Raw genomic sequence first — 15,882 nt, forward strand, 5'->3', positions numbered from 1 at the left:
GCTCCTTCTGGTTTTGGTGGCTTTTGTCCAACTTGCTTTCTTGTTGGGCGAGAAGAGGGTCAAGTCGCCATTAATGGTGACAATCTTCTTCAGACCCTCACGTGGGTCAATGTGCAACGGTTACTGATCTTTTTAACTTTAGTGCGACTTAAAGGCCTGGGTTACTTGACTCCGTGGGCTTTTATCAATTTTTTCCTATCTATCCAAAGCCCATTAAGAAAAATGGTTCCTTTTGTTTTTAAAGAAAAGAAAGAAAAATTGGGCCTAGGCTTTAAAATATATTCCTTTGATGGATAGACCATTTTTGGTCCATCTACAAAATATGGTACAAACACAATTTTTTGTTGATTCGGCACCATACGTATTTCATAATGACGGTAGTTGTAATTTGTTTATTGGTGTATACAATCATGCAATTATTCTCATCCCTTTACATGCTATCAAGTATTGTTGCCTTTGTTTTTTTTCTCTTATATTCAGATCTTCCTCCACTTTTTTACCTTTTCTTGAGTTTTCTTAAAGTTTATCGGTGACCAAGCATGAGTGAACTTTATGTCAAGATGGAGTTATCAGTATGGATATGCTGGATCATAAATGGTGAGAAACCTATGTTCAGCACAGAATTCAAGTGATAGGTAAAAAGCTCATTGAAGTTCATATAAATATTGAATGAAAACATTATCAACTATTATCTTTGTCGATATGTACCATGTTTCTTTCTTCTTTCTTTTTTTGTTTCCTTTAGTTTGTAACAATTTCCGTAATCTAGTTTATCTAAAGACAGTGATTAAATACTCATATGGTGCATTTCATAATTAGATTAATCTTCTCATAAATACTTCTGCTGTTCATCAAAGTGACATAGTACCCTGCAGCCTCAAAAATTTGCAAAGAGAAAGGAAGATAAAACTAAAAGCAAGGGTATAAATTGACAATGCCTATAGCCATTGATGGGTTAAAGCAGCTATTGAAAAGATTACATGATGATAAAGTCACTCCCAACCAAAAAAAAAAAAACTACATATTATTGAAATCATGCTTTCTGAACTGAAAAACCAAGAATGAAGTCTTTGATTTCATCACTTGCAGCCCTATCAAGAGCTGTCCGCCCATCGACATCTTTGATAGAGTAACTAGCACCAGCTCTTAAAAGTTCTTCAATTTTTGGCTTGTCACCTTCAGATGCAGCCATCAACAACAAAATGTCTACCGGGTGGATGTTTTGGCTTAAAAGAGCATTCATCTTATCATATGTACCTTCAACAGCGAGCATACCCATGTAGTTGAAATACTGCAATGAAGAAAGGCATAAGTCGTTAAATGTGGTCATGCTTGAGATGTTTGACCTTATGCAACAAATTCATGTTTCTGGTTGCAGCAAAACTAACATATAAGACAGTAAAACGAACGCTTTGTCACCTGCTCTCACCTTGAGCCTGTTCTAGATTTAATAGCAAAAACTGAATAATGCACGTTACTGTTTAAGAAATAAAAAAGGTTCCCTTGTGAGCACACAATTAAAGACACATAAACTGCAACATGACCATGAAAATGCCTTGTCCTGCAAATTCTCCTCCTACAAAACAGTGCAACGGATGCAGACGCACGGAGCAAAGCTGTATATAACTTGGTGCTAGCATCTAAAAAATGCTTCTATATGCAGGCCAATTCCACCATGTTACCGGTGTGATGTATAGGGACCTCAAGCCTGAGAATTCTGAAATGGATCATGTTTATGCATCCAATAGATGTTAACACCAAATTCAAAGATTCCCTCTAATTCCATTTTGGCGATTAGATAAATTCAAGTTGTACGACACAAGAGCAAGGTTTTCCTTTCTATTAATTTATATGTCAGCAAAAAAGGGTTTTGCTGTCTTAAGAACCGGTTTCCGATGCACTTATGCAAATTCCTTTTTGGTGGACAACCAGAACTCAGAAAACTACGAAGAAAAAGAATTGCATTTCACTTTCCAATATGAAATTGCACAGCACACACCTAATTTATCTTCACTACAAATTTTCAATTATATATACATGAGCATCTGCCTGTGGACACAAATATTAGAGGCCAACAATCATCCTTCCCTCTTGAATATTTGAACTACACGGACCAAAGAATTCGATGCTTCACCTAATTGTGCCTTTATACCACCCGGAAAAGTACCATTGCTACTGCAATAATTTTGGCAAGAACTTTGTTTCTTATATGTTAAATGAAGCTCTTAAGAAGTTAGAATACATGTTAAAACATTCATTAAGACTATGTCCTTTTGATGAATAAATTTCTTAATCTCTTTTCTTCCTCTGAACTTCATTATTCTAGCTCTTTGCCCAAAAAGAAAAAAATAATCTAGCTCTCTCTTCTATCTGTACCCCTTCTTATTTATTTATGGCAAGCAAATGTCTCCAAGAATCTAGAAAAATAAATAAAACTTATTACCAACTTAATTTCGGTAAGAACGCATAATTATAATTACCCTTAATTTATTCATTATATTTTATAATTAGCTGGAAACAAAATATTTTGTTTGAACAATCCTTGTTCTTAATATTTTATACATAATTTACTGTGAAACGCATATCTGCCTAGCCATAAATAAATAGAAAAATGCTTCCCAAACATAGATCAATTTGTGATCATCACCAAAAGTCAGTCACAGTCACCCACATATATACACATGTACAATAACATGTAGAGAGAGAGGGAGAGAGAGGGAGTAAAGAACCTGTTCAACATCATCTCTATCAAAATCATCACGGGATTGGCTTCCATAAATACCAGCACCTTCAGCATCTACACCGTTTTTCCCGAATTTAAACCAGCACTTGGCTCTGGACCCGTTGGAGGGTCCAAGCCCCAAGGGCCTGAACCACCCGAGCCTATTTCGGGTACCCACGAACCGGGTGTTGAATTTGGTTGAAGAAGGAAAGGACTTGGAGGTGATGGCAGCAGCAGCAACACCAGTACATGGAATTGAAGCCATTGCTGAGTTTTCAGTTTACTGTCTGTGAACTTCTCAGCTCGATCACTCCTATCCACTCATGTCTAAGTGCACTGGAAATAATAGACTGTGTCGTCATCTTTTCATGCTTTCCCTACAGAAGCGATCTCAGTCGTTGATTTGAAATACTTCATAGCCAATCGATGGTGAGTTCGTTGACTTTTATTTGGGCACTCATTATTTGAAGGCCCTAAATTACAAATCCATTGGATTAATGCTAAGGCCCTATAGTTAAATTTTGTCAATTTTATTCTCGATTTATACTAAGTCTCTTTAGATCAAATTTTGTCAATTTTATTCTCACTAACCGTAAACCGCTCGAACCAACTCAAATTTGGCGAATTTAACCAGTTCAAATGATTTTGTTTGGTTTTTACACTTGAAAAGTGTTACCTTGGAGTGAATCAAATGAAATGACAAGTAGTTTGGTTTGATTAAGTTTGATTTAGTTTGATCTAATTAGAAACCATCTAAACCAAACTAAATCAGATATATTATTTTAACACTCTTCATTTTTCTATGTTAGTATGTTTCATTTCACACATGGATATCAACTATAAATACAAAAAATAAAATAAAAAATCTCAAAAACGCTTCGAATTTCACATCATCTCTCTCAAATTCTCAATCTACAACCGCAAAAAGTTTTCTCAACTATAGTTCAATTGACAGTATGCAATTCCCTTTTATATATGTAAGAGAATATAAAATATTTATTCAATTATGTAGAAAAGGGAAATAACTGAAACAAACCGATGAATAAATCTATGGTTGCAATTATGCTATTAGTTTTAGGCCAAATTCAAACTGTGAAATTACTATTAAGACTCGTTTGCGAGTGATTATAAAAAGGTCAATAATCATTTTAAGTGATTTTATAGAGAAACACATAGAAGGTGCTTCTTCCCATAATCACTTTTAAATCACTAAAAGTGATTTTTTGGAAAACACGTGGGATTTGCTTCTTCTCAGTAGCCAGAATCACTCCCAAACGAGTATTTAGTGTAGTTGCAGTTGATATTTGTAACCCGTTCTAACCCATTTTGCTCTACACAAGTTTTTCTCCTCATACTGACCCATTTTGCTCTGCTCATGGCAGACAGGTTCTTAATTGTTCTGCATGGAAAAAGAAAAAGAAAAAAAAAAGGCTCAACTCTATTGCCTTCCAACCTTCTTATTTATGAAATATCATCATATAGCTGTACAAAGCTTCAATTGACCCACCTGCAACCTTAATTATATGATTCTTCATGTCATACCAAATTCTGCTAGTAATTTATTTCTATTTACTCTTGCTGATGAGATGTAACAAGAAGTGAGAAAATGAATGCCCTTCTCCTCAAGTCGGGAAAAAGAAAGAAATTCACATGGTGTGTATCAAGAAATTCTATCATATATATCTTTCCCATGACCCCTTCAAAGGTGATGACGTAAATAGAAAAATGAGATAGGACCAGCAAAAGCAAATCGACCCCAAAACTTCAAAAGCTCTCAAGTGCCATTCAAGACAAGAAAAGAACTTAACAACTTACTTAAAAAAAGCAAATACAACATCGTCACTTTTACTGATTGATAATGCATCAAACTAAATTGTTCCGCAAGATCCGACGGTCATAATGAATCCAAAACATAATCCAAGTATGGAAAACTATATTAAATCAGTAAATGAGAGCCAAATGGTCAAATTTAAAAATAAAATAAAATAGAGGGAAAGAAGGTGTGGTAGCTTAAGGGATTCTACCTTTTTATCTGTAAGCACATGAATGAGGTGAGTATATAACCAGCCAACCCAACAAATGCTGTTCACTTTAGATAAAGAACACAAGGCAAAGAATCCTTGTGAAATAGCAAAGGCCAAACATCATATGTCCCAAAAGAAAAGTAAATTCCCCACCCAAGACTGAACCCCAAACCACCTCTTTTCATCCACAAGCCACCCCCTCCACTCCAGCAGAACCAAACATGTCTAAATCCAGCAACATTGCCAACAGAGATGCTGCAAAAATGGCTGCATATGCTCCTGTGGAAATAGGCACCAGAGGCACTGTTGGATCCCTCATAATGAAAGAAATTGAGCACTTCAGCCGCCTCGAATTAAGCAGCAGATGTAGCTCACACACGCCTCAGCCACAATTTAAAGACATGGTTTCCTCTGGCAGTCATTTGAGACCTGCTTGTGAACCAGTGGTAAAAACACAAAAGAAGAAAAAGAGAGGCACTAGGATCCTACCAAGCATATGTTGTATGGTGGAAGTTTCAGACAGCAAACGACCAATTGGGATTTCTGTATACAGTTACAGGAATCTAAGATCTGATGTGAAGAAATTACCAGGTTAGACAATGCTCTCAGAGAGCTTTGAGAAGCCCAGCTTCTTCAGTCGATTCGTTATAGGGCCAGCCCATGCTCTATCTGAGTTCCCACATTTTAAGTCCACAACTTCAACAATGTTAGGTCCTTTTTTACTAGTTTTCTGCATACTACGAGTTCTATCCAGACCAACATTATCAGAGCTCAGTATCGGGATCTGACTAGTCTTTTTAGCATGAGTTTTTGTTTTCTGTGAAATTTCAGGGCGTCTCTGATTAATGTAGTTGCTGGTTCCACTGCTACTAGCTTCATCACATGATTTTTTTGGTTGTAGCTTTTTCGGAGTAGTAGCACCACAGGGAACAGAAACAGAAGCTGTTTGATGTTTACTTCTGGAAGATGCAGGCGTCAGAGGTGCAACTTTGATGGCCTCTAATTCTCTTGTCATTAGGGAACCGACCGTCCCAGTGGTCCCAACCCTGATGGATCCTCCACCACTCTTTATAGCTTCCAGTGTCTGAACCATGTTTCTTCTAGTCTCCATCAAAAGTATGAGCAGACACCTTGTAACAGGAATTTTCTCCAGTGACCAGAATCTTGTTGAGAGAGATGTTACAACCAACTCCGTTCAAGAGCCTTTCCTGCAACAGCATCAGCCAATGCTTTTAGATAAATTGGTGTATATGAACAGTGATGTAGCTTAAATTTCAGATTGTAAGTAGCGTTTCTCAACAAAGTTATGGTCAGTCTTAGAAGTATAAATTTATAGATATTTTAAAACCTCATTCAACTGCAAAGTTCCTGGTACATAAACCATCCTCCAATAGATAGAGATTATCACGTACTGAAAAAGAAAATGCAGACTAAAAGAAAAGGCAATTAGGAAAGCATTATGGTTATGAGTAACATCAGTGGATAAGGCAAGGGTTTGGAGAAGCATATGTAAAGTATAAACAGTAAAGTGAAATCACTATTTATGCATTTTCTAGTAATCCCAAAAGGAAAAGCAGTGCATAAAAGGAAAACTGCATTTTAGACATCAGCTAATCTCATACAGCAGGAAATGAAACAAGTTAAAGTCATTTTAGTATCAGCTGTTAAAGAGGGAGATTCAGCAAAACCTCTTCCAACCTCCTTATCTCAAACCACAGAAATTAGCAAAACATGAGCTCTAATGTCTATCAGAAAAGACCTCTGAAATTATAATTCCATAAACCCATAAAACCAAACCTTCAGATTATGCAGTCAATCTCCCCTCCCTATTTTTCATCTACTGTTCAAATTGCACCAGTACATACTTCCAAGTTCAGTCAGAGAGGAAAAGCAAAAGCTTCCAAGAAAAAAGACAACCATGGTGCATCTAAACTGAAGAATTCACACTCAGGCAAAACGAAAACTAATTACTTTGTCTAGTCCTTACTATGAATGGCCCAGAAATAAAGATCACTTCAGTCCTTAACAAGCATCAACAAGACGAAGATCTATCAAACCCCAATAATCCCTTCATTAAATGCCCAAATTAAGGCATGAACAGTCAAATCCTACAAGCTACCAGAAATGCACTGAGTGATGATCCCCACTATCCATAACTGGACAACTGATAGTGATGACCAAACATTAAGATCCACAATCAAGTAAAAAAGAAACACTGATTAGATGGTAAGAAATTAAGAATACTAAAATAAAAATACCTACCCACAACCGAGGGAGTGAAGCTAAGCTGACAGAAAATCCGAACCCAACAAAGAAAGAATCAATTGAGAGTATCAATGAGACCCATGTGAAAGAAACTGCTGAAAGTGAGAAATCTCAGAGCTTCTTGGAGTTACATTCAACACAAGGATCATAATGCTACCTTTAAGAAACATATCGAATCTCACTTCAAGGCAATTTTCTGTTTTTATTTTAAGCGAGTCAGAGTCAGACAGTCAACGGAAATCCCAACCAGTAAATTTGATACAAATGATTGGTATGAATAGGGGGGTTTTCTTTACATTTGCTGGTTTACTGCATTTTACCTCCGTGGTTTCGTGTCGGGTGCATTAAGAATGGACGACGACGTTTTAATTTCTTTATGGAAAATATTTATCTCCTTACCAGATAAGTAGGAGCTCTTATATTCTTGCAAATAATAGTGTGACATGCATGCAAAAGTTTTTTTTTTGTGTTTTTGATAAATTATTTTTGCATATATGTTAAACTGTGATTCACATAAAAGAGGAATATCTCATTACAAGTAAGGAGGCAAGTAGTATCCTTTTCTTATAGAGCAAGGTTAAGGAGAGCTACTCATCACAACCAATGGGGTTTTGATACTTGTTAAATTCAAGCAAGCAACATTGACAAAGTTTCAACAAAAAAGAAAAAGAATATTTAAAAAAAATTAATATGTGTCAAAACCACATTGGTTGTAAGAAGGAGTTCCTCCTTAATTTTAAGGAGCCAAGCTTTTTCCTTTATGATATTACACTTCAATTGTATTTGGATTAGGAAAATAAACTTGGAATTTTCACAAAAGTCAAAATTTCTAAATTTTGGTTTTTGTCAACAGAATTTTTAAATTAACATAAACCAATTCCCATGTTTTGATAAATAAAAATAAATAAATCTAAGAAATTCCACGTGGAAAAAGACCATGGAATTTTGAGGTCAGAAATCCCAATTTTCAATTCTATCTAAATAGTTGTCATTTATAAAATTCTAAGATGATAAACATTAAATTCCGTCTTTAAATCCATTGGCCAAATAAGAAACTTTACAAATTCTATAATATTAATTTCCATCATTTATGAATTCTTTAGTACGTTTAAATTTCCTCATTCAAAATTTTTGATCGCATAAATTTAAATTATCCATCAATTTAAACGTCTGATTTCTTATGGTGCATCTTGGACAAGGGGATTTGTGGGGTGGATTCGAATTTGTTGGGCCCAAATCTAAGTCACAGTGATTGGCTCTAACGTAACTGCATGGATTTGAATTTAACCCAATTCCATCCAAAATTGTAAAAGTTTAAACTATGAAATTTCAAGTATCATTACTTGCATGTTTACTTTTTGGGAAAGACTATTGGAATGATTACAATTCCTGCTTTTCATGTGTTTACTAACACATGAGTATTGGAATTATTTCAATTACTGACTTCCCTCGCGTTTATGTAAGGAATCAAAAATTATGTGGGTTCCACCTTAAAATTTGTAATCAAATACCCACAAAATCGAGAATACGATCACCTATGGGGGAGTAGTTGATTTGATTCCAATATTGATAAGTGAATTATTTCCTATATTTTTAAACCTTTTATATTTGGTTTTTGTTAGGAAGGTTAATTAAAAAGAGCATTATTACTTTACTTTTCTTATTTTTCAGCTATTTTGCGCTCTTGGAAGGATTTCGACAAAAAATTGACTTTTCGAATGAATTTTAGCACAAGGCCAATTGGATAAGAAAGCTAATACATTGAAGATTATGGTATCAAATTTTCATAACTTTCTACCAAGTCAATTGCTCCAGACTTGTTAGTCAAGACAACCTACGTTGAAATCCCATCAGAACAACACTGCTATGGAAGATTGAAGAGTTGAAGAGTTTTTCGATTTTTCCTAGTGTCGTGTGATATATGCTTGGAAAGCTTAGAGATCAAGCTACGTTTATAATATTGTTCCAAGTTTTTATAGGAAGTGGAACGACCCTAAAACGTTCGTGCAAGTTGGCTGGCATGTTTTATAGTCAAAGAATGATTCTTTCCTAGTTTGTTTTCTTAATTTCTGAGGATTTTGTTTTGTTTTAGGATAGTTTTTCTAGAAATTTTAAGAGTATGGTTCAGCAGTGGTGGAGCCTTGTTAAGGCTTGAAGGGGCTTGGGCCCCCCCAAATTTTTTACTCCATTTAATTTTTGCTCTTGCTTTCCTACACATTTAGGAAGTCTATATAATAATAAACTGTTTGTGGTCCCCTCACAAAAGAAAATGTACGTTTCTCTCTCTTTGCAAGTAAAAGAGTAAGCGATTTCAAATAGAAAGACTAAGTAATTTTGGGCCCACCAATATATTAATAAAAAATAAAAGTAGCCAATCAAATAAAGTTTCAAAAAATCTCTTTTATCAAATAAGAAGTAGACTTTTACCCAAATAAAAAAGGATTGAGATTTAATTTTTATATGAAGCAAAGTTTAGCATTGACTCAATTACAAATGGCTTTAGCATTCAGTAAATTTTTGTTCCTAATGGTTTTCGAGATATGAAAGAACGACGAGTGTTATTTTGATACCTAATTGAATAAACAATTGTTTTCGGCCTTTTATTTTTACAAACATTGTTAAGGTTGAAAATTTGAAATTTTTTAATGTCTTATTTGGTTTATATGTTGGCCCCCCAACACATAAATTCCTGGCTCCGCCACTGGGGTTCAGATGTTTTATACTATATAAGGACTAAAGGAAACATTAAATTCTAATTATATTTAGCCACAAAGATAAGGTTACAAGTGACCTTTAGGCAATGGAAGCTTTAAATTTAATCTTTGAGCTTTAACATAACTAACCCCAAGTATCTTGAAGCTTGGTTTAGATTGTTCCACTCCTAGACATTCTAGACTAAGAGAAAGAGAGTATAAATTTTACCCTTAAAGCACTACTCAAGGTTGACATCCTTTGAGTTGATCACCTTATGGAAGACCTTTTAGATTCACCAAATCACCAATATAGGTAATCTCTAACTTTACCACACCAAGGAAGATGGAGGATATGTTGCAACCTAGGAAGGAAGGATGCTAGTGTTCACTTCTTAGGGTGGCCGGTTTTGGCTAGGTGTGTCACGCCCCGGACCCGGGGGTCGGTGGAAATCCCGCTCCCGATGCGTGAGAAAAATAAAAATAAAAATAAAATAAAATAAATTCTGAAACATGGGTTTAAAATAAACTTCTCTTATAAAAAAAAATATCTCCAAAATCTTACAACTTTACAATTAATAAATAAAGTTCTATCACTCTCATCTAATTCAGCCTCAACTGGTTTAGTCCTTGTTTTGCCCACTAATTCATCTGAAAAATTAAACACATTGAGGGGTGAGCAACCACAGCTCAGTAGGAACATGAGACATTACCACAGTAAATTGATATAACTAAATTAAGTGACACATGCAATCACATAACCAAATATCACGTTATTAATAATAATGCATGAATGAATGCTCTTCATCTATTCCCATTAATTCATATAACTGGACAAGCAGACCTGCACGTCCCATACCATGCTTATACCACTTGGTCCTAAATGCCCATTTATATGAACTAACACTCATCTCAATCATCTCATAATTCCCCTTTTGTTAGTCATATTGTCTAACTCCCTTTCGCCAGTCCCGAATCACCCAATAAAAACCATGTACACTGTGGGATCACTGAGACCTGGTACCTGCCAAGAGTTAGACTCAACTAAACAAAAGACTATTCTCATTACCCTCTTTTCCATCATTATTTTCTCAACCCAAAAATTCCAACCAATTACCATGACATGATATAATTATGCATTTCACATATCCATATATCTCACAATACGTAAATATCTTATACAAGAACATTATATAATATCACACATAATATAGAGCTGAACTCACAAAATTTAATTAGATCAATCCCCGTAAAAGCTCCCAAGAAACCCCTACCTTGATACCAAAGCCTTTGTTCTAAGTTAAGAAAACACAAGCTCCGACCTCTAACTCTTCCAAGAATATTATCACCACTCTTTCTTTATTTTTCTCTCTACCACTGTTGGTCTCTCGTTTCTCATGCAATGTATGCATGCCCTTCTCTAGATGTAGTAAACCATTTGTACATGCAAACTCTCTATTTATACTAGAATAAAGACGGCAACTATCAGTCTATCATTGGTTGATATGTTTGGAGGTTAGAGATAAGTGCTAACATTTAGTATTGGGATGATATTTTGATGAAGTAAAGCCAGCTAGCACTTGGATAGCAAGGCAACAACCTGATGTGTTTACACGTCCCTTAAGCAACCAAGGAATGGTGCCACCTCCAGCTTATGTTGTAACACCCCGACTCCAAATTTATTCCTATTTTAATTAAATTAGGTGAATTATGAATTTACCCTTGGGTTAAGGGTAATTTTGGTCATTTTCTTATCCGGAAGGATTTTGGGACCACGAGTAGTTTGGTTGCATAGGTGGTACTAAGACGAATCCGTAGACATGCGGTAGGCTTAAATTGGAGTTGTAATGAAATTTTGGCGAGCAAATTAGTTTCGGTGGCACTATCGTAATTATTTCAAAGTAAGTTTGAGTAAAAATCAGATTTTTCACTTTTACCTCACACACACACACACACTCTCTCTCTCTCTCTCCCGATTCTCTCTCTGCGCGAACCCCTCCTCCCACACTGTTCACCGAGACGCAAACCACTACCCAGCCGCCACGTCCGACCAGGGACGGACCCAGGAATTTGATGTCGTAGGGTCATAGTGTAAAAGTTCAATATTTTTTTTAAAGATTAATATAACATTGAAAATGAAACTACAGTACATTCATTCATAATTCATGTAAAAAACAACATTACAAATTACAATTGGCCACGACGAGGTTTCATATTTTGAAAACGAAGCATTATAGCTTCATTTTCAATACAATCAAAAACATCCTTCTCAACATAAACAAGTAAGCTATCACTCAACCATTGATCTCCCATTTTGTTCCGAAGTGGACCTTTGATAATATTCATGACGGAAAATGCCCTCTCAACTGAAGCAGTAGCAACCGGTAAAACTAGAGCCAATGTAATAAGCAAATACACATAATTGAATGCTCGATGCATCCTTGTCTCCACCATTTTTTTTGCAAGATCACCAATCCCTTGCAAGTCAAAGAAATCACTACTTGAACACACATAGTGAATATAAAGTTCAAGTTGATCTTCAAGTGCCAAAAGATCTCCATCCGAAAAGTCTTGAGGATAAAATTGAGCAAGACGAAGTAGCTTTTGTTTATCAAAAGCTACAAATGAATCATTCGGACTCAAACATGCCAAACAAATAAGCAACTCAGTATTTACCTCATTAAAACGATCATCTAACTCCGTAAGTTGCTCATCAATGACATAAATAAAGAGCTCCACACGATAATGATGACGATTTGTCTTTATTGGAGCATTACGCCTTGACCTCCCTGGAAGTACGAAGGCATCATCCATGTTAGGAACATCAATATGATGTTTGTCACAAAATGAAGACACCTCTTCAACCAATGCATCAAACCCATTATTCCTCATCCAATGTAGCCTTTCCTTGCATGATTTCACCAAAGCCATTGCATTCACAATTTCTTGATCTTTTTTTTGCAATGCTTGTGACACATTATTTGTGAGTCCCAATATAGCTTTCATTAAGAATAGGTGAAACACAAACTGAAAAGTAAGCATTTCCCTTTGAATCTTATTTGCTTCACCGGCACTATCATTGGGATTATCATCAATAATCATTTGAAGCACATGAATCACAGATGAAAACATAGAAATGATGCTAATAATGGTACCGTAATGTGAGCTCCATCGTGTGTCACCGGCACGTTTGAGACTTGTTTCTTGATGCAAACCTCGCCCCGTTATAAGACAATCATTTTCAAAAGCTATCACAAGCTCTTCTTGAAGTTGTGCTCTAAGTGCATCACGCCGCTTACAAGACGCTCCAACATGGTTAACCACACTATTAGTGGTTGTGAAGAAAGAGGCAATATCAATATTCTTCTTTGCTACGGCAACAAGTGCTAGTTGAAGTTGATGAGCAAAGCAATGAACATAGTATGCACAAGGTTGTTCTCTCAAAATCTTTGTTTTGAGGCCATTCAACTCACCTCTCATATTGCTAGCTCCATCATAACCTTGTCCTCGTAACTTAGAAAAGCTTAAACCATTGGAAGAAAAGAATATGTCAATGGCATCCTTTAGTGAACTTGAAGTGGTGTCGGTAACATGTTGAACCCCCACAAACCTTTCAATTACATGCCCTTTGTCGTCCACATAACGCAACACCATAGCCATTTGCTCCTTCACAGAAATATCACGTGCTTCATCCACCAATATAGAAAATAATCTATCTTTTAAACCACTCATGATAACATCAAGTGTTTCCCCGGCACATGCATTGACAATATCTTTTTGAATCTTTGGAGCTACTAACTTGAGATTCCCCGGAGCATTTTCCAACACAACTTCTTTAACTTTCTCATCATTGTCTGCAAGGAATTGCAATAGCTCCAAGTAATTTCCCCTATTGCTTGAAGTGGCACTTTCATCATTTCCACGGAAAGAAAGACCTTGTCTCAATAGAAACTTAATGCACTTGATTGAAGCAATTAAGCATCTTCGATATGACACACGAGCTTGTTCGGAGTGTTTGCTCACAGCCGTTTCAATATGTGTATTTTGATTCATCAAGTTTGTAGCAGCTTCTCTAGCTTTATTATGAACACTACCAACCGGTCCAACATGCACCTTCATTCTTTCTCTCCCTTTCTTCCAATTCTTAAACCCTGCTCCAGTGAAGGCTTCACTACCCACTTGCTCAAAATTGGATTTAAAGAGATAGCAATAAAGACAAAATGCAGCATCTTTAGATACACTATACTCCAACCAATCAAATTCATCAAACCATTGGGGAATGAAGCGTCGATTAATTCCTGAGATATTACTTTGTGGGAAAGAATGACCTCTAGGTTGACAAGGTCCTTTTTGTAGATATGCTCTTCGAACCTCATCTCTAATATTAGTATCATACTCAATCATACGAATTCTTAGTCCCGGGTCTGCCTGAAGATTAGCCAAAACCCCATCTAACTCACTTTGTCTTGAACTTGAAGTTCTTGAATTACCCACACTATCCGAACTACCCAATGATGACTTCCTCTTAAAAAATCTTTCCATAATTCTACATAAATTAATCAAAATAATAAGTAAAATCAATTAAAGAGAACACCAAATTTATACCAATTAACCACAACAAATTCATAAATAAAACATCCAATATATCAAAACAATATAATATAATCATACATTCAATTTCAATTCAATTAAAGAAAACACCAAATTTATACCAATTAACCACAACAAATTCATAAATAAAACATCCAATATATCAAAACAATATAATATAATCATACATTCAATTTCAATTCAATTAAAGAGAACACCAAATTTATACTAATTAACCACAACAAATTCATAAATAAGACATCCAATATATCAAAACAATATAATATAATCATACATTCAATTTCATTTCAAGTTATTTAGGTTTAGAGTTAGAATTTACCTTGAATTGTGAGGTGGTGGAAGCGAAGCAAAGCTTTTGGAAGTGGCGGCGCTGCTAGAAGCGGCGGCAATGGAGGAGTTGGGGCTTAAAGGCTTGGTGGGGGAGAGGGTTAAAGGTTTGTGGGAGGTGGAGATTGGGGATTTAGGTTTGAGGGTTTAGAAAATGGGGGTTTTGAAGTTGAAAAATCGGGAGAGATGGGGAGGGCAGGTCTGTCCCAATATAGAAGCTGATCTCTTTTTTTTTAAAGGCTCGGACCAAAACGACGTCGTTTTGGCCGTGTCTTTAAAAAATTTCGATCTTGTCAATGGCCCAAAACGACGGCGTTTTGGCCAGCGTAGCTTTACAAAAATTCGCTACCAAAACGACGCCGTTTTGGTAACCGGTTTTAAAATTAGAAGTCGGCCAAACGACGCCGTTTGGCCAGCTCCTTTGAAAAAGACAGATTTCTGTTCATCTTCTTCTTCCTCATACCTCTGCAACTTCTTCTCCAGATTTTCATGGGGTCACAGAGCAATTCAAAGGAGCCTTCTACCTTACTTTCTTGGAGTCCATAGGGTCGTTTGACCCCATTGACCCCACTGTGGGTCCGTCCCTGCGTCCGACCACCTCAGCCCTCGAGCCCGGTTCCGTTCAACTCATCGTGAAGTCCCGATCAAGACCCACCCAATTTCCCCCTGGAAAGCACGAGAACCGACGCTTGTTTCGATTATGAACTGCCGATCATTGCGCCGCCGCCTCCGCCGTCCGCTTGTAAAATTGGTGAGGTTTCTTCTCATTTTTACGTGTTCTAGCTTACTGTTGCTTAGGTTTGGATAGATTTGAGTTTGGGAACCGAATTGAAAACCTAGGTTTTTGGCCGGCTTTCAATTTGAAATTCCGGCCAGTTCCCGTGCGAATTGGACCTCGTGGTAGTTGAATAAAGTGATCCTAACCTTGAGAAGAAACTAGGGTAGGAAATGAGAGCGTTGGTGTGGAGATTTTCCGTTGCCGGAAATTTCTCTACACATCCACGCACTGCCGGCGCGTGTGGCGGCGCGTGGGCAAGGGTGGTGGAGCTGCATTTTATCATGATGAGATCCTTAGGTTGTCACGAGTGAGTAGGATTTTACGGAATTTAATTCGGACGTCGTTTGACTATCAGACGGATCTTCGCATATTGTGCGTTATCTGAGTTCGATAGGTTCTAACAGTTAGATTGTTTCCAAATTGAAGTATGTTTATCTAGGTACTCTTAGAATCCTATAGGAATTC

General features: G+C 36.4%; 3 protein-coding genes across 5 annotated transcripts; all 3 read right to left on the bottom strand.

Annotated features, from left to right (window-relative positions):
• Nucleotides 1-784: 784 nt before the first annotated feature.
• On the bottom strand, nt 785-3,030 carry GDC1 (Ankyrin repeat family protein). The gene is made up of 2 exons (XM_008228593.2): nt 2,730-3,030; nt 785-1,291 (listed from the first exon to the last, which is right to left on the bottom strand). The coding sequence occupies exons 1-2, from the start codon at nt 2,985-2,987 to the stop codon at nt 1,034-1,036; spliced, it is 516 nt and encodes a 171-aa protein (XP_008226815.2). The 5' UTR covers nt 2,988-3,030; the 3' UTR covers nt 785-1,033.
• A 1,507-nt stretch (nt 3,031-4,537) lies between these two features.
• LOC103326380 (hexon) lies at nt 4,538-7,225 on the bottom strand. Of its 3 annotated transcripts, XM_008228592.3 has the most exons (3): nt 7,009-7,225; nt 5,335-5,954; nt 4,538-5,175 (listed from the first exon to the last, which is right to left on the bottom strand). In XM_008228592.3, exon 2 carries the CDS (start codon nt 5,855-5,857, stop codon nt 5,339-5,341), a length of 519 nt encoding a protein of 172 aa, XP_008226814.2. In that variant the 5' UTR covers nt 5,858-5,954; nt 7,009-7,225; the 3' UTR covers nt 4,538-5,175; nt 5,335-5,338. The 3 variants fall into 3 exon arrangements, with proteins under 3 accessions (XP_008226814.2, XP_088905292.1, XP_008226813.2); XM_089049166.1 differs by having other exon boundaries at nt 4,538-5,949; nt 7,009-7,221; XM_008228591.2 differs by having other exon boundaries at nt 4,538-5,954; nt 7,009-7,218.
• A 4,605-nt stretch (nt 7,226-11,830) lies between these two features.
• LOC148918903 (uncharacterized) lies at nt 11,831-14,838 on the bottom strand. The gene is made up of 2 exons (XM_089047737.1): nt 14,632-14,838; nt 11,831-14,247 (listed from the first exon to the last, which is right to left on the bottom strand). Exon 2 carries the CDS (start codon nt 14,241-14,243, stop codon nt 11,889-11,891), a length of 2,355 nt encoding a protein of 784 aa, XP_088903863.1. The 5' UTR covers nt 14,244-14,247; nt 14,632-14,838; the 3' UTR covers nt 11,831-11,888.
• Nucleotides 14,839-15,882: the final 1,044 nt, after the last annotated feature.

This window comes from Prunus mume, linkage group LG3, assembly GCF_029339155.1.
Source record: "Prunus mume cultivar Tortuosa linkage group LG3, ASM2933915v1, whole genome shotgun sequence".
Lineage (NCBI taxonomy): Eukaryota > Viridiplantae > Streptophyta > Magnoliopsida > Rosales > Rosaceae > Prunus > Prunus mume.

What these genes read in the sequence shown, in the direction of transcription:
- GDC1 (XM_008228593.2), bottom strand. Translation starts at nt 2,987, where the DNA reads ATGGCTTCAATTCCATGTACTGGTGTTGCTGCTGCTGCCATCACCTCC. An exon ending in ATAGAGATGATGTTGAACAG is followed by an intron (nt 1,292 to 2,729) that starts GTTCTTTACTCC and finishes TCTTCATTGCAG; the next exon opens with TATTTCAACTACATGGGTAT.
- LOC103326380 (XM_008228592.3), bottom strand. Translation starts at nt 5,857, where the DNA reads ATGGAGACTAGAAGAAACATGGTTCAGACACTGGAAGCTATAAAGAGT.
- LOC148918903 (XM_089047737.1), bottom strand. Translation starts at nt 14,243, where the DNA reads ATGGAAAGATTTTTTAAGAGGAAGTCATCATTGGGTAGTTCGGATAGT.